The 22,397-nt window shown below is 24.0% G+C and overlaps 2 protein-coding genes and 1 long non-coding RNA gene across 11 annotated transcripts in view; 2 read left to right on the top strand and 1 right to left on the bottom strand.

The window, feature by feature from the left end:
* LOC126897182 (AMP deaminase 2) overlaps positions 1 to 22,397 on the top strand; it is a 40,657-nt gene that overhangs the window by 4,176 nt on the left and 14,084 nt on the right. For 4 of the 7 annotated variants that reach the window (XM_050670561.1, XM_050670558.1, XM_050670563.1 and 1 more), the window contains exons 2-4: positions 7,378 to 7,626; positions 14,220 to 14,436; positions 19,200 to 19,467. In XM_050670561.1, the coding sequence (XP_050526518.1) occupies positions 7,419 to 7,626; positions 14,220 to 14,436; positions 19,200 to 19,467 (693 nt within the window). In that variant the 5' untranslated portion in view covers positions 7,378 to 7,418. Of the gene's footprint in view, positions 1 to 4,968; positions 5,039 to 7,377; positions 7,627 to 10,425; positions 10,627 to 13,905; positions 14,036 to 14,219; positions 14,437 to 19,199; positions 19,468 to 22,397 lie in introns of those variants that run through there. The other 3 variants (XM_050670560.1, XM_050670562.1, XM_050670564.1) reach the window with 3 other exon arrangements.
* Positions 4 to 4,828, bottom strand: LOC126897188 (RISC-loading complex subunit tarbp2-like). 3 transcript variants are annotated; one of them, XM_050670586.1, is made up of 10 exons: positions 4,309 to 4,828; positions 4,054 to 4,220; positions 3,555 to 3,978; positions 3,148 to 3,364; positions 2,042 to 2,250; positions 1,824 to 1,954; positions 890 to 1,051; positions 634 to 829; positions 394 to 566; positions 4 to 334 (listed from the first exon to the last, which is right to left on the bottom strand). In XM_050670586.1, exons 2-10 carry the CDS (start codon positions 4,213 to 4,215, stop codon positions 293 to 295), a joined length of 1,716 nt encoding a protein of 571 aa, XP_050526543.1. In that variant the 5' UTR covers positions 4,216 to 4,220; positions 4,309 to 4,828; the 3' UTR covers positions 4 to 292. The 3 variants fall into 3 exon arrangements, with proteins under 3 accessions (XP_050526543.1, XP_050526540.1, XP_050526542.1); XM_050670583.1 differs by having other exon boundaries at positions 4 to 566; positions 4,309 to 4,827; XM_050670585.1 differs by having other exon boundaries at positions 4 to 566; positions 3,555 to 3,975; positions 4,309 to 4,825.
* Positions 19,474 to 22,397, top strand: part of LOC126897213 (uncharacterized) — a 3,738-nt gene continuing 814 nt past the window's right edge. Inside the window, exons 1-2 of the long non-coding RNA XR_007702051.1 lie at positions 19,474 to 19,929; positions 20,033 to 20,184. This is a non-coding gene — a long non-coding RNA (uncharacterized LOC126897213). The remainder of the gene's footprint in view (positions 19,930 to 20,032; positions 20,185 to 22,397) is intronic.

Below are 22,397 nucleotides of genomic sequence, written 5' to 3'. Positions count from 1 at the left end.
TAATTGTTTAAAATAATTGTATTTTTATTTGTACTTTAATCATAAAAAAATTATAGCCTAAGTTACAAAAAGTATATTTTTTATAAAAATATAATGCTATAAAAAAAAAAAAAAAAAAAAAAAAAAAAACATGATTTAAGTGGCAAAATGGCTCTCAATGTATAAATAATAATTTAACAAAAAAATTATAAAAATGTATCCAAATTTTTTCTAGTTTTATAAAATGAGAAAATTTCCTTAGAAAGGATCCATAATAAATTAAATTAGCTTACCAAATATAGTAACTAATATATTACATAATTATTGAAATTAATTCCATTCCAGCTAAATTTTCCTAAAACAATAATCATTTGACAATATTTCACTTTGTTCATTGTTATTATTTAAATTTACTGCATTAGATGATGTAATGAATAACATTGATTTAAATGCATGTAATACACGTTCTGCAGCTATTTGTACTGCTTTATCTGCAGTAGGTGCACGTCCTACTGTTACAGTGACAGGTACAGTACTTACTTGTACTAGAACTGCATATTCCTCATCTGGATTTTTAACTTTATTATCTACGAGAAAAAAATATTGAAAGGTATTTGAAGTTTAATTAAAATATTTTATATTATTTTATCTAACCTATTTGATCATTAGTTGATACTAAGTCATTAACACAAACATATACTGCTCGAAAACCTAATTGTTGACACAAAAATTGTAATCTATCAGCTGCACTTATGTTTGTTGAATGCTGTACTATTGACTGTTCCATTTCTATTTGATACTGTTCTTGATTTATTTTTTGTTGCTTTTGTACTTTTAAAGAGTTACTATCCTAAGTTTCAACACAAAATTTGGTTGTACAATTTTTGCTTAAAATATTCATAATACTTACATTTAATAAATGTATTGGAGATGAAACTACTGAGACATTTAATGAAGAAGCTGAAGCATTTACAGCTGCAGTAAAATATAACCGGAAACTATGAGCTGTTGTCCATTCTTCTAAATTATTACTTTCTTTTTGTATTTTAAGACATTTTTCATTAGTTTTATCCTGGATATATACATAAAAAATTTGTTCAAAATGATTTATTTGTAATTATTCATGCAAAAATAATTATATATTGATACCTCAATTTTAATCTATAATATATTAAGAGTAGTTGATTTTTATGTTAGTAAAGTGTTCAACAATAAAACTATACTTGTCAAATTTTGCAAAAATTAGGAAAACTTAGATACGTTAATATAATTGTAACTAATTATTGATTTGTATAAATATGAAATTATTAATTCTTAAAAATAACTTTAATAACACTAATTGAATAAAAGTTATTTTTAACAGCTATTCTTACATTGATTTATCAAGATATAACAAAATTAATCTATTCACTGATAGATCTACCTTGCTACTATGTTTGATGGTAATATTTAAGTAGATAATCTTTTGCAAAAAAAGATATCATTTGTCAATTAATTTTTATTAGTTATATTGTGTGTGTGTTATTAAGATTTTAATGATTCATATAAATTTATAGTTGATAAATTTTGTCAAAGCTAGAATTTAATTATTTAAAATCTATAAAAACCAGAATTATATGCCAATTAGGCCAAATTCTATATCATGTTTAGTAACTGAAAAATTGAAATACCTTTTTTCTTATGATGATATATCTTTTAAAAGAATAATTCTATTAAAGAAGAAATGTGTATATAGAAAGAATTACAATAATAGGTGTGATATAATAATACAAAAATTAATTAAGGAAATACTTTTTGTTTAAAAAGTTTTAAGTGTAAAATAGTATTATATATACTTCAATTACTTTATTTAATACTTTGACTTTAGATTGCATTAATTTTAGTTCATTTAGTTTGTCAGGACCAATTGAATGTAGTTGATTAAACATGAAACGAGCAGCATTACGTTTAGCAGAGCGTTTAGTATGTGCTATTCCTGTAGGTTTTTTAAATTAAATAATTAATTGATTATTTTTTTGTTACAATAATAAAAGTTCAGAGGAAATAATTATAGCAATATAACCTTTTGTTTCTAAGTGAAAAATTCGACAAGTAACCTTATACATAATTCCTTTATTTCTCTTGTTTATTTGACATTTCTCAAATGAATTTAATTTTTCAAAACTATAAAATGGTGCTGCCCATCTATGTGCTGTACATAATTCTTGTAAGGTTCCAATAGGATTCATATTACAATGAGCAATTTGAACTGCATCATACTTTGTAAGTTTTCTATAAAAGTAATAAAAATCAATATTAAAACTCAAGCATAATGCTTAAGCTTAAAAAAATGTGAAGATATGACTTGGTTATAAATCTATTGTTATAATAAAATAACATATATGAATTTTATTACATGGCTTTTATTAAATTGTAAGTACAATACGTTGTACTCACTTTTTTTTTGTTTCAAAAAAATTCATTTTTATTAGTTATAAACTCATTAAAAACTAAATAGGGGAAGTAAAGAATGAAAAAATGATGGAAAAACATAAATAGTTTTCAGAATATTAGTAGCAAAATATTATTACTAATTGTTGATATTTCATAAGGCAACACAATCACTAACAAATTTAATCAACCGTTCAATTTAATTTTTTATTTTAGGATTAAAAAAAAAATAATTGAAAACTTTTTGTTACGGAGTGGCAAAATAGCATTAACTTTTTATTTAGTGGTGTACCAATGATTTTTTCAATGGGGACAATATAGATGGAAAGAAAGAAAAAAATAATTTAGTAGTACTGCTATTTCTTTCTTTTAAAATATTCTATTTCCTAGTTTATAAGTCTAAACATACATTTATTTTAATCTTCAACTTTGTTTAAATTACTAATTCAGGCAAAATCTAAACTGTTTAACCTCATTGAGTAATTTTTGTAAACATATTTTATTTAGATTATATGAATAATATAATAAATATATTATCCTAAATATTAATTTAATAAAGAATTCTTTAAAAAATAATTAGAATGTTAACATTTGCATCTTATTTAATGCACATAATTGGATATGTTAAGGAGAAAAAAACTTATTAGATCGATAAAGAAAAAGATTGTATAAAATGTCGGTGTTTTTTTATTTTCTGAGTTGAAATTAATATTTCATTAAAATAAATTGACAACTTACGTATCATCATTTAAATCAATTTTAACTTCAGATGGTTTTTCTGGTTCAATTTCAGAAGAGCTTACTAGCTCTTGATCATCCTTTGAGTTAGTACTAATAGATTTTGTTGAAATGATTTTTTCTCTATTGTTGGAAGATTCACTAACAAGCAGTCTATCTAACAATCTAGACGCAGCATTTTGTTTTGCCTCTTTTTTAGATTGTCCTTGACCTGTAGCTACAAAAATATAAAGAATAATCTATGAGATAGCTATTATTATGACTATTTATTTAATTATAAATAAATAATTAATAAAATACTTGAAAAATATTTGTAATTTTACATTTTTTAATTTTAATATTTTCAACAATTAATTTATAATTTTTAATTTTGCTATGAAACAAGATTGATTTATTTTCTATTATACCTGATTTATTACATGCACAGCACAAGTATGTAAATATTGGCTTGTGTGCATGTCCTTTAACAGCTATTAGTGTGTAAGAAACAGTCTTTTTTTTATTATTTACTCCATTACAATGCATAGTCCATTCATTTAACAAGGATATTGGCGTTTTTTTCTTTTGTTTCTCAGAAATTGTATTGTTTTCTTGAATATTACTACTATTTATATTGTCAACACAATTTGATTTAACTTCTTTTTGGTTTTCCAACTTGCTCAATGAATATCCATTTTTTGATATTTGGTTTGATCGACTATTGTTAAAATTGTGGAGATTACGATAGTTATTATTATACCGATTACATTGAGAGTATCTTTTAAGATAAGTAGAAAAACTTTGCTGTTGTTTGGGGATTGACCATGAAGGGCGATGCCAATTCTGATTCTTCTTAACCCAAAAAAAAAAAAAATATTACATACAAAATGTTTATTGAACATAATTTAATGTAGTAAATATTAGTACTTTGAAATGTCCAGTCTCGTCGAACAAGGGCCTTGTGGTACTTTGTTCTCCTTTGTATCTATTTTTTTTATAATATCTTTTGTAGGATGTATTTAATCCTTTTTGATCATAGAAATAATTTTGATTACATTCATACACTAGATTATTGCTATTTGACGCCATTTTAACTATTTTATATTTATGTAAAAAGTTAATACTTTTCATGCTGTGTAATTTTTTAAACAATATTCTTAATAAATTTTAGGAATTACTTACCTAAGTTCAACCCAACTTATTAACAATTAGTTGTTAAAAATCCGTTTTTAATAACGTTTGTAGATTTTTTTTATCTGTTACGATTATTTTACTTCTAGTTATAAATATCGCTGGTTAGCAGTAATAAAATGGATTAGGTTTACAAAATTTGAAATAAACGTGTTTAACGGCTTCTCATAATGTGTGCATACGTGTACTGATTAAGCTATATCAAGTGTGTTTTTAATGAATATTCTATTTATATTTAAGTAAAAAAACTATTAACTTTAGACATTAAAGAAGTATAATATTTGTAAACTTGGAGAATTATTACTTATTTTTGGATCTAAATTACCTATGTATCACTATGCATTAATTGATGAATTGTTGTCAAAATACTACGCAACCATTACTAAAACCTGTTACTAAAGTCATTTGTTATTACCATAGAGTCGATGTAAGAGGGAACTATGAAATGTATCACTAACTGTGATATAAATAATAATAATAGATTCGGTTTATAACATTTTGTTTGTGAAAATAATATATAAGTAAAATGTACATGGAATGAACTCCAAAGTAAGAATTTTCTATTTCTTTTCCTCGTAAGCATGTATATAAAATACGTTATTTATAAATAGTATTTTTATTTCTCTTTGAAAACCTACTGAAATCTTATTGTTACAGACTGCGGACTGTATGGTAAAGCCTTCTTATTCACGCATATATACACTAGTCAACCCTGATTTAGGTATAAATCTTAAACAAACATTTTCATTTTTTTAATGAAGTATTTGACTTATTTTTGTTTTAAATGTTTTCTAAAATTTATTTTTCATTTATATAATTTAGTCAAATGTTAAAGAAATGAGACATTTTTCGAAGTAAATTTAAGTTTTAAAGTTGTAAACCCCTTGACATTTTGTTTCTCAGAGTTTAAATTATTTAAGCCAGTGAGATCTCACTCGCGAATTTTACACATCTGATAGTCGTTAACTTATAATAAAGCGATGAAAAAAATTATAAGAAAATTATAAAATCTAGCTTTAATTAAGTATTATCAACATAGTTGGTAATAAATTCGGTAGAGGTACAAAAATAAGTATTAAAGAATAATTTCTAGACATTGTTTTAGTTTTTTGTTATTATTAAATATATTTCTAATCTCCTTAGTTAAAAGTTTATTTAATAGTAACCACCTAATATTTATGAAATTTAAAGAATAGACGAGTATAACAGTATAAAAAGTCGCATAACTACGGGGGTGTTAAATAATAGTATTGCATAACCTCAAGCTCTACATTAGCACCTTTAAAAATGTAGAAATTATATTTAATGTTATTTTAAAATGTTTAGGGTGGAAAAAAATTAATTTTTCTTTAATTCACAACCCAAAAAAATTTTATCTTAACTGCGGCACTAATAGTCTTGTTTATTAAAATTACTTCCTTTAATTCTATAGAAAAATGACTAGATTATTTTTATTTACTTTTGTGTACCTTAAAAATCAAGTTTTTTGAGACTTTGAGAAAATTATTTATAAGTTTTTTTCTTGGGTAAGTTTAGGAAGTTTGGTGGGAACCATAAATTATGATTTTATTTAAGAAGAAAATTGATAAAATAAAAATACTGTTTGGATTCATTACTAGTTTTAAAGTATTACTTTTCAAGTTAATACAATTTTTAGGTATAATGAAGAGTGTTAATCAACGCAGTTATTTTTATATCAATGAATTATTAGAAAAAAAAATATGACTGATAGTACCCCACTTCTCACAAAAGTAATATTTTAAAATTGATCATCGAATTCTAATTTTAAACTGATATAATATTAAATAGATTTATGATTTAAATACTGAATTATGCTCGTTTAAAAATCAATGTTTCTAAAACTAATTAAATTAATTAAATATTATATTAATAATATTTATAATATTAAATTCATTATTTCTCAAAATTTAACACTCAATTGAAAAATTATAATTTTTAGGGGAATTTTGGTTTTAGAATTTTATTTATTATTGAGATTTAAATATAATATTAAAAATACTAATATTATTAATAAAGAATATATTTAAACAATATCGATTATAATTAACTTAGATGCAATTTAGGGGTGTGACACTCTCCACATCCCTCTATAAATTCGCCCCTGAATTCAAGCTTTTTATTGATATTGATGGTAGTAAGAATAGTATAGGGTAAACTTCTTTGTTTCGGAGTCCTTAACAAAATCATAAATACGCCAGTAAATAAAGGCCCTTGAATTCTAAGTCTGGTTTGCTATTATCACTTTAAAACATAGTCATAAACTTAATTAAATATTTAGATATGATTAAACTACATAGTCGAATAACTTTTCTTTTTTAGTCTTCCCCATAATTCGAAAAATATCTTTAATATAGGCCTGATGATTTTGGTAAAAATAGTTGAAAAAAGATTAAATTAATAAAGGACTAAATTTATTTTATAATATAAAAATTATAATTCTTTACATTTTTTTCTTATGATTTTAATTAGAATTCTTAGAAATTTAAAATTAATTTAATCATGTATAAATGAAAACTAAATATCCATTTAGATTCAAAGGTCTTATCCGTGATTAGTTACCTGAAAAATATGTCTCCTCTTTATTTTTGTTTAAATATTAGGTAATTTAATTTTTATAGGCTCATTTGAAATAAAACTAGTTTTAATCTCTCAATTGCTTTAATTAAGTTTATATTCATAAATATTGAAGAGTAGTTCGCCAATTTCATATTAAGATATTCAATTTTACTCGTTTACTAGCCTATTTTTATGATTGTTAGTACTTGAAAGCTTGCATAATATTAGAATTTATAATGTATGAATTACTATGAATATTATTTTTTAAGTTGGTTTAGAAATTAATTAAATTTACTAGTAAAGATAAGATAGACACATTTGTTGAGATTAATAATCTGAAATAATGATTATTTAATTATGAACGTAAACTAAAACTGTAATAGTAGCCCATTAATGGGGAATTATTGATTATAGTTATTATTATTTCAAGTGTCATATTATGAGAGATTAGTTGATGAACTAACCAATCTTATTTGTTCACAGAATACTTATAACATTCAAGTTCAAACGTGTTTCATAGCAAAATGTCATTTTTAAGCTCTTCTAAAAATCCAGATGTCATTGTTAAAACATTAAATAGTGAAGACGTTTCTTTGTTGACCGTATCTACTCAAAAGTTGTACAACCAATCAAGAGTAGAATGTGATTTCGATGAAGATGATGATTTGACAGCAAGACCAACTCCATCTGGTAGTCCTCCACCAATTACATTGACTTCTGTCAAACCTTGCGGTATGTATATTTATTTGTAATTTTCTAAGCTTAATATCTATTTTAATGATAATTTGCAAGTAAAATTTTTATTATATGATAAAATAAGCAAAATAGATTCTATTTTAATTATATTAATTGAAGTTTATTATTTTATATGTTTTTTATAAGTAAATCAAAGAAATTAATTTAATATAAGAGTTTCAATGAAATACGAAATATTTCACATAGCATGCAAATTAATATCCTAGGGATACCTCATACAAGGGGTGCAAAAATTACTAATAAAGCTTAAACCTTTGAGGTTATCTCCAATTCCTGATGTATTAATGAGAAGGTTAGAGTACCATGAACTCTCTCGAAATTTTGCGAGGCCTTAATTTTTTTCTGAAAATGGTACTATTTGAAAGATATTTTACAAAAAATGTCATGAAAAAAAAGTTATCTTATAACACCTATGATTTTAGAAATGTTGTTAGTAATTGTTGCCAAAGAAACTATTTTATTTGACAAAAGCTCCAACGAATATTAATAAATATTGGATTTTATGATATAGGTTAGTTTTTTTTTATAGTGACACGAGAAATCACTGGAAGGCAACAATACTTTCTGCCCCCGACGTATTTTATTTCAAAATCCTTTTAATATTAGTTATTTTATGAAAAATTGTATTTTTTTATTTTATCATTTTATAATATTAATCCACTTAATTTAAAAAAATTTTATATGAAAAAAATTACTTTATTAAAATGATACTTTCTATATTATGGTCATTATGGAAAAAAAGTGAATGCAAAATTTGAATCTTGACTGTTTAAATCTTATGTGGTAGATAATCTACATATGAGAAATTAGTAGCTTTAAAATATGTTTTTAACATTTTTTTCTACTAAATTTATAAAATAAAATGAAGGGTACAGGGAAAAAACCGACTAAGTCACTTTTTTTCACAAATGAATATTATGGTATCATTAGTTTCAGCTAGAGACACTGCACATTCTGACAGGTCGAAACAGGAAAATAATCAACTATATTAATAGATATTAGCGCTCAAAGTTTTGGTGTACAGGGAAAAAACCGACGAAGTCACGTCGTCCAGTGTACTAACTGCTTAATTCAACATTTTGAGTGTAGATTTCAGTACGATTTTAGAGGTAATTAGAGAAAAGGCAAGTGTTATTAATCTGTTGTTATTGCGGCGTGACCGGCGTTTTTCATAACGTGTTTAACTACAGTTGTTGTATTAATATAGCGTTGTACATAACGGCTTCAAGTTTTTGAATTATATTTGGTAGTTCTTGTCATACAAGCGCATTATGTCTGAAATAAGTGAGTCAGAGGGCAATGTAGTTCTTAAAACTCAAGCACGAAAAAAGAAAAGGACTGGTCGCTTATCAGAAGTAAGTAAAAAAATAAAATTATCGTCACATGAAATGGGAGGTTCTTGCAAATGCACTCGATTGAAATGCTTTGAAACAACATCAGAGGAAGAAAGGAAAATGATACTGCGCCATTTTAACTCACTTAGCTCACATAATGATCAGAATAATTATTTGGCGGGTTTGATTGTAACGCACCCAGTGCAAAAACGCAGGCCTCGACTAAATGAAAGCAGTGCCACAACACGTGATGCTTCTTTTTCGTACAGGGTACGAATCCAGGGTGAAAATTCTGTCCAGAGAGACATACCTGTCTGTGAAAAAGCATTTCGTGCAATTCATGGTATAACACACAGTAAACTTGTTTATATAAAGAACAGTCTAAAGTTATATGGAGTTGCTCCTCAGGATAAGAGAGGTAAACACAGCGCACTTCATAGAAAACTAGCTGATTCGACCACTTCTTTAATTTACAATCATATTTCAAGTTTTAAAGGAAGAAAAAGTCATTATAGTTTGCACGATTCAAAAAAACTATACTTACCAGAAGATCTTAATATAAAAAAAATGTTTACACTCTTCAAAGAACAGCATCCTAATGTACATGTTTCTTACGAAACATACAGATGTATGTTCAACACAAAATTCAATATCTCTTTTGGCTATCCTCGTAGTGATACCTGTGCTATGTGTGATGAATTTAGTGCAAAAATAAAATCTCTATCTCCAGACAAAGACAAGGAAGAAATTAAAAAATTAACGACACTCAATGTTCTTCACAAGNTTATGATTAATGCCATAATTATAATGCTTTAAACAGAAAATTTTCGTCAAAACGTAATCAAAAAACAAAAATTAAAAAATATAAAAAAAATTAATTTTTTTTTAACTAAGAAAATTAAAATAAAATTATTATTAAAATAAATTCTATGTAAGAAAAAAATTTCACTTACCCCTTGTTTAAATTATTAATGGCAGTGAATTATTTTCCGACACATTTTTAACATTAAACGTTTAAATGTTGAACAAAATTAAACTCATTTATAAGATTACGATATATATATTAAATCGTCAAATAAAAAAAAATATTTTAATACGAAAAAAATTTAATTCATTTTGATTTATCTTATTTTCTTTGTATTGAACATTAATTGTACACGTGTGTGTGTATTATTTGTACTTGGCTACACTTTGACAAGCACAATATTGAAGATTTTACACATCTATTTTTAAAATATATGGTAGTCGGTAGGTAATATTGTTAAACATCATTTGTATGCCAACTTAAGTTGATGTTAGGGACACAAAAGATGTGCCACTTGTTTTTTAACATTCTGTTTTCTACCTTGTGTATAACAATAATTTTGTGTCTTCATGTATCATAATTGTTTTTTCTTTAAGATCTCACATCTTATCAAGTAATCTTTTAATTAATGTTTAGTAATTGAACAGTAAATTTGTATAATGAGTAGACGAGTAGTCGAGAACATGAATCAATCAGCAACGCCACCAGAAAAAAATTTACCCACATATTTACGTTTCAGGAATGTTAGGTTTTGTAAATCACCAAGTGCTATTGTTAATAATTCAAATTCAGATTCGGATTCTGAAGGATACTCATTAAGAAATTTTTCAGATATTGGTAATATATTTTTAACGCGTTTTCAATTAAGTAAATATAAAAAATCATTAATAAGTTCAATCTAAAATTCCTTGGAGTAACATCCTATAAAAATTCATAGAGTGTTCAAAAAGTAAGGAAACAGGTCAATTGTTACAAACAATGAGAATAATAGAAATTTGTTTCCTTACTTATTAAACACTCTATATAAATTTATATTGTAATTATTAATACAAAATATATTAAAAATAAAACAATTTATTTAAAATTAATATTTTCCTATTTTTAATCTTGATAAATCGTTTCTTTCTAAGATATCAAATATTTGTAAATTTGCAAGTGCGTATTTTGGAGGGTAGCATTTTTTTATTTTACTATAATATATTTTTTAATAATCATATTAATTACATATTTATTTAAATATACTTATCGTATTCGGTGTCCCTTATTGTACATTTGTATATTTTAATAGTTATAGTATTAGCGATAATAGTAGTGATTATCAATAAAATATGAAGTTATCATTTATAATATCAAAACGCCACCTACCATATTTATTAAGATAATTTTAATTGTTTTTTTTGTATTTTATCAATTTTGTTAAGTCCTGGGTATTATATTTTCATTTTTTTATTTATTTACATTTAAATATGTTTGAAAAATAACTTACAAATCAAAATTACACATTATCTACTTTATTTATTAGAATAAGTATTTGTAACTATTTTAATAGGAACTATTACTTAAAAGACTATAAAGTGACTACAAAACAATAATTTTGTACTTGTTAGAAAGAAATGTATGTGCAAGATTAGTTTTTAGGGATATTTTGAATAAATTTTTACTACACTATCAAAAAACAGTATACCGTGCTACTATAAAATCACTATCATAATTATCGCTTCGATGCAAATCTGTGTATAGTGTTTAATTCTAAGAAATTGGTGCTTAATTACAAAAGTAACATTAACTTATATTTCTTTAATTAATCTTGATTACTATTTCTTAGATTTAAAAGTATAATTTATAAATAAATATTTATTATTGCAATTAAATATAGTATTAAATTAATATTTAATAATTTAATATTGTAATTTTTACGGAGAGGTTCCTTGTGAATGGGGGATAAGAATACGTCCACGGCCCCTCTACCAGTTGTAAAGGCCGACTAATGAGGTTGTGTCAGGTCGATAGCCGGCGTAAAAATCTTTGTCAAAAGAGCATGAGGAATTCCTGAACAAAACTTAGGCGGATTGTCTCATCTCGGATGTACGCGGGGACAACAGAAAGTAGTTCATTTTTACCGAGAAATAATAAAAAATGATAAAGTAGTATATTTTGCTAACTTTATGACAAACTTGTATAAAAAATAAGGATTTGATATAATACTTTATAAAAAAAAATTGTTTTTATAAAGTAATTTTTATAAATATATTGGTTTACATAAATCACAATCTAAAATATACTTTTCTAAATCAATTTCTCGCACTGTTTTAAAATCTGAAATTAGACTTTTTTTATCACTTCTAAGTTTTGAGATTATTACTAATTATTAAAAAATGTGTTTACGTATAAAAATATAATTAAAAACAAAAAAAAAATGTTTTAACTTATAGTACGTGTTATATGTTTTAATTTATTATATTTTTAAAAGATGCAGTATTTCCGGAATATTTTCAAAAGTTAAGTTGAAAAAGTTATACTTTTTACTCTAATATTTTAAGATTTGAACACCTCCTGTATAAAGAGAATTAGTCCAATTAAAAAAATAAAGATTTTTTCGAATTATAGGAGTAAATATAATGTTTGGAAAAAAAATTCGTTTGGACTCCGTTCATCATTAAAAATGTTATAACAGTTTTAATAAAAAATGACGAAATTTACCGATGATCATAATGTTTAGGGGGATCTCCACTATGTGTAGGGAACAAGGGAACATTTATTAATTTTTTAGAGTAATGTCTTCAACTAGATATGATTTGTGACTTTTTGACGTATCGTTGAGAAAAATCAATACAGTGAGAATTGAGAAAAAGTATTGATAGATAACAAAATAATAAATAAACATATCATGATAAAATGAATTAATACATTCTCAACTTCACATCGAAGCTAAAATATGTAATGTAGATAAATTATAATAATTTGGGTAAAAATACTTATAGTTAAAAAAGATAAATAAATTCAAAAAGACAGTTTATATAATAATGTAGTAACTAAAATTCTACTACTTTCTAAAAAGTAGAATATTAAAAATAAATTATTTACTTTCATTTACTATATCTAGTAGTGTTCACTCCATTATAATTTTGTTTATCTAATTTACATATAATTGGGCTGACGTCACCCAAGAGTACAAATTATTATATTTACATGTCACTTATATCCTATAATTTATTTATTTATAAATACATATATTCTGCATATAATTTATGTGCAATGTAAATAGGGACTCGTTAAACATATTTTTTTCGTATATTTTTACTAAAATTGCATAAACGTACATCTAACTTGATATACATATTGTATATTATTTCTATTTTTTTAAGACCACTTTTAAAGTATAATCTAAAGTTATTAGATATCCGACTTCATAAATTTTAGCATTCGACTATTTGTTGTAATACATATGCAGTTTATTTAAGTTAGCTTATGAGTGCAGAAAGATAACATTATAATGTTTTGAGCTGTTTTAGTTAGCTGCGAATGAACTTTCTTTGTTAATGAACCATATAATATGATAATAGTCTAAAATTATCGTTAGCGCATACGCATCACATAATAAAAATTATGTTGCTGATTTGAACTCTAATTTTATTTTAGTTTTACTATCAATATAATCTGATTCCTTACCAATTTTAGTTAATTAAAATAAATTCGTATCAAAAAATAAAAATATCATTTATATTGTTAACTCTTCTATTACGTTTTATTATACAAATTAACATTTAATATAAAAATGTTTTTTTGTCGCGCTACTTAAATCCATTGGTGTTTTCAATGTAAGAATTATAGAATACTATTGAAATTGAATGGTTCAGTGAAATATTTGGTTATCTTAATTTTTTTAATATATTGTCTGATACTTCAAGAGGAAATAAACTTATTATTCAATTATAAGCTCAATATGTATTACGAATTAAAAAGGTCAATAAATTACACAAATTTTAGATCAATTCTGCCAACTTGCTTTTTTGTTGTATTCGCTGGAGGGGATACAAATTTAACCATTACGCAAAAATTTCATTTTGAGTAGGTGTTTAATACATATATATTTTTTAATTTATATAAATCATTTTTCTAATGCACTTACTTTATTAAACGTGAACACAGCAAGGTTACCAAGTCGTTTTCTCTCTCTCTTACTCTTAATATACTAATAAACTATGGATATCATACAGTTTGCAGTTAAATATCTCTGCATATAAAGGTATTTATACAGCAAATGACACATATATTTGATACAGGCATACTTGAACCAGTTGTTAAGATTGCTTGTTACACTATTTTTTTCTAGTTAATTTTTCTAATAATATAAAAAATTCTTGTTATTATAATTAATTTATTTCTGTTTTAATTTGTGAAATGTTTAATCGTGTCTACTCTAATAACAGATAGTGATGATGACGATAACGTCGTCAATACGTCACCGACAGTTCTGCAGCAGTCTTCAGCCACAGCGCCTTGTATGACTGGTTCCTCGGTTTCTTCAGGAGTACACCATTCGAGCGATTTAGGAACAAATGTAAGTGGTTGTGTTTCGTCATCATATCAATTGCCTCAATTTCCGATCGAACGAATTGAAAGTAAAATGGCTGCAATTAGTAGCAGGTAAAAAAACATTTTTTTAAATTAAATATATAAAAAAGTATCCAAATAACATTTATAAAATGTTATTATCTATTAATTTTTAGAGAAAAAAAAAGTAATATTGAATTTTTAAAGTATAATTATTAAAAAAAAAAAAACAATCGAGTAACTGATATAAAATGTAAATAGCCAGGAACTGACTGGCCCGAGGGGCAAGGGTGCAATTGCCTTATAGGCCCTCGTCTATAGAGCATTGAGGGCTACTATGAATTGCGTAATTGAGCTGGCTATATATAACAAAGAATTTATGTTTAACTATTATTATATATACAGGGTGGCCAACCACTCACTGACAACTTAAATAACTTTTGATCCAGGTAATATTTTTAGTTGATTTTTTTTTTTAATAATAGTTATACGTTAGGTCTATATGAGAAATTAGTAGCNTTTTACATTTTATTAAAAATATTAATTATTTTAAAATTTTAAATAAAATGTAAAAAAAAAATCTAAGATAGCTATTTTGTAGAGTAGAATTTAAGAAAAATTTTAGTAAAAAAATATCTTATTAATATTCAATAGTAAATATTCTGTAGCGTTTTGAAGTTTGTGAAAATTTGAATTTTCATGTATTATTTTACGGTATTAAACATTGAAATACGTATTGAGAAAAGGACAGAAGAAAACCGCTATCTTTTCAATATCTTTTGAATGAGAGTGATAAGTAAAAATTGCCTTATCTAATTTCTTATCGTGGTATTTATGCCAAGTTTGTAATGTATACACACTATCATCATATGTATACACAGTAATCATGAAAAGATAGCGTTTTCTTCTGTCCTTTTCTCAATACGTATTTCAATGTTTATAACCGTAAAATAGNCTTGTATATTATCTTTAATTTTCCATTTTTTCGTTTATAAGCGGAAGTATGTGCATATTCCGGCTCAATTCATGTATCATTGATGTTTAAAAATAATTGATAGTTGGATTTTAAATTATAATATGTAATAAAAATTTACAAGGTGTTAAAAATTTTTTTGAAGTAAACGAGGTCGCTAGAATTGTGCTCCTTAGGCGGCCATTGGCTTTCCTGTCTTTCGCAGTAAAAAATAGTATACATTCTAAGCATGTTGATTTTTATTTATACCTGAAAATTAAGTATTGAGAATCTTAATATCTTATTTATTATTTTTTTAATTGAGATTAAATAAATCTATTATATTCATTTTATCTCCATTTTATAACATACTATGCAGTCTTATATTGTGTATATATAATATATATATTATATAATAATTATTAAAATAATCACTAATAATTTTTTTCACTTTTAAAAAATCTATGTTTATAAAACAGTTAGATAATAGTAAAATATCAAGACACGTGCAATCTATTTTCTATAATTATTTAAACAGTATAAAAAACTATTACTTTTTTTAAAATTAATCCATAAAAATAATATGAAGTAAAAAGTAATATAAATTAAAACTTAATTTGAAAGTAAAACTTGGTCACTAATTGAAATTTACTCAATAATAAATAATAATAATTATTTCTATCTAATTATTCCATAAAACAATACATTTTGAAATAGTTTTGTTACAAACCAAACATATTTTTTTTAATATTGATAATATGACACAAATAACTATCATAATTTAAAAAAATGAAGGGATTTAAAAAATGCTGACTTTAATTTTGGTATTAAATTATAGACTTACTCACCGATAATATTTTTTTAAAAGACTGTTGAGTTATGCTATAATTTAATTATGGTGAAACATGTTTAATTGATATTATATTGCATCGATTTTATTTATAACTTATAATTTAATATTAAACGTTTGAGATAATCATATTATGACTTTTAAAGTTGTATTAATAGTTGTCTTTATTATACATTTAGCTACTAAACTTTTACGTGAACACATTTTTATTTGCTTTGAGAAGAGTGTACTAGTTTTTTTTACTTATAAGGTTTCTTATATAGTATATATATGGTTGTATTTGAATTAATATGGATACAACATAATAAGATATTAAAGTTGTGTAGTCTATTCGTTTATTTATGTACTTCTATTCTCACGAAAAACCAATGATGTAAGTTTTCCAAATCTCATTTATAATTTATGATATTACTTAAATTTATCAAATATTATATGAACTACTATCTTTAATAATAATTATTAGAGATAGCAGGCTAAATATTATTCTCTTGATTAGTTTTTTATGCACAATTTGTATTAAGTTTGTTGATTTTACTGGAGAAAGTATAATTTATTTTTTTAACTGAACAAAATTATTTAATCATTAATTGTTTCATATGACAATTTTGTTATTTGATATTTATAAAACAGATTAAAATGAATTAATATATCAATTCAATGTTACTATTATAATTAGGTGTTCTTGTTAATTTTTTATAATTGTAAAAACCCAACCAAATCTTAAAGTTTTCGGTATATATATCAATTTTTTGAAAATCGTTTTTTTATTAAATGCTTAGTATTATTATCGCCAAGCATTGATCTTTTGCATATTTCATATATAGGATTAAATAAAATATTTAAAAAATAGATTGAAAAGTAGCGTAAGACAATTAAGAAATCAATTGTTTTTTTGTTTTCTGAAAAATTTGTATTTTGTAGCATAATAAACCTGAATTATTTTAAGGCTATTACAATGCCTTGTTTTTTTTTTCAAACTTTTTGTTGTATAAAACTATAGTACTATTAAAAAAATTCAGGGCCAGGATTAGGAATATGGGGGTTCTGGGTCCAATAAATTATTTCCTCATTTCGCTAGGAATAATGTTTAATAATTTTTTTTGTGTCATATTAAATGAATCAAAATTTTTATTATTTTATCATAATTAATTATATATATATACATACATATATATTAAATCTCAATTAAAAACACATCATTTATTATTAAAAAAGAAAAGTTAACATTAATCCTAATAACAATATAAAGCTAAAAATAAATCACTACTAATATTTTAAAATATATTAAACACGTATTTGTACGTTTTTAATAAAAAATAATTAAATTATAAACATCTAGAGACTAGTGCCAATGACGTTTTTGTCAAAATTTTTAGAGAAAATGTGTTTTATATTTTCATTAGAATTATTAATTAAAAATAATTATGTGACTTAGAGACACAAAAATTACAGATGCTCTATTCGATATAAAAATATGTTGTATGGATATAAAAAAGTTTTAAAAAACATTTTTTAACACCTAGTAAATCTTAATTATCAATTATAATTAAAAATCCAACTATCAATTATTTTGAATATCAGTGATACATCAATTAGATCGGAATATGCATAAACCTACTATTATCAACAAAAATTATAGAAAATTTAAGATAAAAAAAACATATATATATATATATAATACTTAAACATAATTCTTTATTAGAAATAGTGCCCTCATTGTTCTATAAACGGAAGCCTTTAGTACAATTGCACCCTTGTCTCAGTGGCCAGTCTGTCCATTAAAATAATTTTAATAAATAAATAAAATTGCACTAACCAGATTATTATATAACTATCATATTCATTTGTACTCGACAATAATGTTTAAAAAAAAATAAGGTATAACCCTCATTAATGTATTAGAAAAATTTTAATTTTATTCATTTACATAAAATTTCTATTTTAGTATACCTTTTATTATAAATATATGATTTTAAGTATCGTTAATGTTTACTTCGTTTTTTTTTTTTTTTTTAGTACACGTTAGAATTTTTCTATAATAGGTAGCTTATGAATTTATTACAATATTTTAATCAGTTTTTAAACTTGATTATAAATAGGTTTGTTAATTTTGATATGTAAAAACAAAAGAGATTTTAAATTTTATCAATAATGTTTATTTAAACTAATGTTTGAAAATATATCATACATTTTTGGCAATTTATTTTTCCGAGTATTGTGTAATAATAAAAGACGTGAAATGACAAGTTTAGTACGGATTATCAGAATTTTTATAAGAGTTTTTTTTGGGGGGATCCATTGTACCCAAACTTTTTTTACATATGACCGACTTTATTGCGGGCATTCATAGAACTGCCGTTAGACATTACATACTGCCAAACCTAACCTAACAAGGGCGGTTAGGGTGTCATAACACCTCCCCTGTTTGAATTACTTAGTCATAAAATCAGGTTTTTTTTTCTTATTTTTAATTTTTTTAATTGTGATTCAAAGTAAAAGAAAAAAGTAATCCCCTCGAAATTATTTTCCAGTTGCGCTAATGATATTTGATAATGTTTTATACACAAATAAAAGTTACCTTTGACCGTTTCCCCTTCCAAAACTCAAATAACAACTAAATTTGTTGATTGTGTATTTCACAAGTAAACATTGATAGTATAAATTTATAGTTTGAATAATTATTTTCATAGTAAGAAGAATTTTGTTTTGAGAAAAATAAAGTAGAAAACAGTAAATAATAAAACACAATAAAGAGGTCTTTTATCTAATGCCTTAATTTTGTGTGGTCAAGATTGCTGCTATAAGTTAAATTATTTCAACCAGTTATATATTTTGACTTCATATTGTGACTTAAATTGTTATAATGTCGTTTAACACCAACATAATTATAAAATATACAATTGTTTGAGCGTTTCTAATTAATACACTATATGCTTCATTCATCATCTCGTTTACTGAGAGTAGAATTTTTACCAACAATTTCAAATATTTTTGTCGGCTTTTTTTCTGTATTTCTAAAATGATTTTTTATGATTTGAAAAATCCATTAAACAGTTTGGCAAAAGAATTGGATGAAAAAAGAAGTGCAACAACTGCTGTTCATTGCCAACCAACAGTTTCAGCTGTATCTGCTTTCAAAGATAGTTATAATAATAGTCAGTTATATGGTGATGATCTACAATCTGCAATTTTTGAACCTCCCGAATTATCTGACTTAGATGATCAACATCCATGGCAACAGCAAGGAGATGATAATCATGGCCAATATGATTTCATTCCTCATTTTCAACGAGTCAGTATTAGCGGTGAACATAACAGTGGAGTAAGTCTAGAAATAAATCCAAATTAACTTCAATTAAATTTTAATATTTAATAAGCTATAATTATATGCAATCTATGTATTGCTGAAATAAGTATAACTTTAATTTAATGTTGCAGTGCAGATAATAAAACGTTTTATATTTAATTTAGTAGATTTAATCTATATTTAAAAATTATCCGAAATTAAGTCTATTAAAATAGACATTTTGTGAAAATTTGAGGTTTTTAAAAAAAATTTAATGGTCGTTTAACGTGTGTTTAGTATTTTAATCAAAAATACCCTGAAAAACAAAAAACGGCCTATGTTATTCAATTTTTGGTTAAATATTATGATTATTACATCAAAATAGTTTCTTTTTTACTGTAGAATATAAATTTTTTAGTTTCAAAATTTTAAGTCGAAAATTGTTAGCATGGATATTATAATTGGCGTCATTTATGGTATATTTCTAACAGATCTCAAGTAAGCTTAAAATTTAAAAAAAAATTTGTTATGTTATTTAACTGATATTTATGGATATTATAAGAAATTTGTTCACTAATCTTAAAACATTTTTGTTTTTCAGGGTATTTTTGGTTAAAATACTAAAAACACGTTGAGTGCCCAGTAAAATATTTTTTAAAAATCTCAAATTTTCACAAAATGTCTATTTTAATGTAAATAATAATGTTAAAATGGTTCTCCTTAACATATTGATGATCGACTTTTTTTGATTAAGTTAGTAGACAGTTTAAATATTCTCCTAAGGTTTGGCTTATCAATTGGTGTAAATTAAAAATATTCTAAAAAACCTTCAAAAATTATTTTGAAAACTTATAAAAATATATAAAAAGCCAAGAAAAATACCAAAAATACATTAAAAGTTTTCATATTTCTATTTAGAATTTTCATACAAATATTAATAGTTTTTATTACTTACTATTAATTTAAATTATTTGGAAATTTACTACAAAAAATACAATATAAAAAAAACAGTAACATAGTGTAATCGTGGCACAAAATATTGAAAAAATAATCCCGTTTACCAAAAAATGTTGCTAATGAGCTATTTAATATTCTATTACGATAAAAATTTAAATAAATATTGAGCTTTTATGTTAAATTTACTGTAAATAGTAAATATAAAATTTCCTGGTTAGATATAAATCTTAAAATACAATTTTTTAATTCTCATAGAATTTCCTATTTAATGATGACAATTTCAAACTTGTGAGTTTAGCTTAAATTAATGATAAAAATTCAACTTTAAAGGAAAAAAAAGTAGGTTAAAAACCAAAATCAGTAATAAATTTAAAAAAAATTTTTTGTTTTAATTAATTTTTTTATATGTAAATGCTCAATTTTTAATAATAAGTAATAATCTCAAAACTTAGAAGTGATAGAAAAAGTCTTATTTCAGATTTGAAAACAGCGCGATAAGTGGATTTAAAGAAATATATTTTTGATTATGATTGTAGACCAATGTATTTATAAAAATTACTTTATAAAAATAATTTTTTTTAGTATTATGTCAAGCCTTTCAAATTTTATATAAGTTCATAGAAGTAGCGAATTATACTACTTTATCATTTTTTATTATTTCTCCGTAAAAATTACAATACTAAATTATTAAATATCAATTTCATACTACGTTGAATTGCTATAATAGATATTTATTCATATATTATACTTTTAAATCTAAGAACTAGTAATCAGGATATAATTAAGGAAATAGAAGTTGATGTTGCTTATGTAATTAAGCATCAATTTCTTAGAATTAAACACTATACACAGATTTGCATCAAAGCGATTCTTATGATAGTGATTTTATAGTAGCACGGTGTACTGTTTTTTGATAGTGTAGTATCACTGTAGTATATCAAATAAAATGTAATTCGATCTAGTTTTGAATAATGTAAATGTTCTATAATTATACAAAACTCATCAAAATCAACTATTTTAGCAAAAATATTGTGAATTTTGGTTAGACCAATACCTCATATAAATAATAATAATTTTCGATAATTTTTGTTTTTTATCTCGAAGAAAATTTTGCTCACTTTAATGCAAATTTAAATAAGTCAAGTTTTTGAAATATTATCAAAAAGTGAAAAGAAAAAAAAATTAATATGATTATTCCCCTTTTCAGTACTTAGGATAGTGATTTTATCTTCAAAAAAGAAATATTATTTATGTAAGACCAATGTCTAAAATATTTTCATTATAAATATAATAATGAACGGTCAGTTTCAAAAGGCTATTCACTATTATTTGAAAATTAAAAATATTAATATTGACTTTTTTATAACAACTGTATTTTTTTTTTGGGTAAATTTCCCTTTATTACAAGGATTACGAAGAATTTTTAAATTATGATGCATTCATATCTAATTAGATACGATTTATGGATCTTTTGATGTGTTGATCAGACATATTGGTTCAGTAGAAGTTGATAAATTTTCATGACTATAAAAAAAAAATAACTAAGTAGAGTAAAACCAATAATTTGGCACCTATGCACAAAACTAAAATTAAAAATTTTTATTTAAAGAGCGTTATCTAAGATCGAAGAAAAAAAAAATTATAAAATGCATTGAAATTTTGGATCTTAATAATTAAATTAATTACCAGGAAAGTGATAAAAAAAATGTTGATCTATATTAAATGAAACTGCTACTACGGTTCTGATAAAATATGCTAAGACCATCATGATGCTTGTTATTCACGTTTTATTATATAATTAACATTCAAAAACCCAGCACAGGGGGGTCGCGGCACAGTGGTGACGTGGTATAGATGGATCAAGTATAATGATATCTGACAGTGATTAAAATCACTATAAAAAAAAAACGCTTCGATGCAAATCTTTAGATAGTGTTTAATTTTAAAAAATTGGTGGATTATTCCAAAAGCTTCATAAACTGCTAGTTCCTTATTAATATCCTGATTAA

This window comes from Daktulosphaira vitifoliae, unplaced genomic scaffold (genome assembly GCF_025091365.1).
Source record: "Daktulosphaira vitifoliae isolate Bord-2020 unplaced genomic scaffold, ASM2509136v1 Scaffold_2, whole genome shotgun sequence".
NCBI lineage: Eukaryota > Metazoa > Arthropoda > Insecta > Hemiptera > Phylloxeridae > Daktulosphaira > Daktulosphaira vitifoliae.
This window is presented reverse-complemented; position numbering and strand designations above follow the sequence as displayed.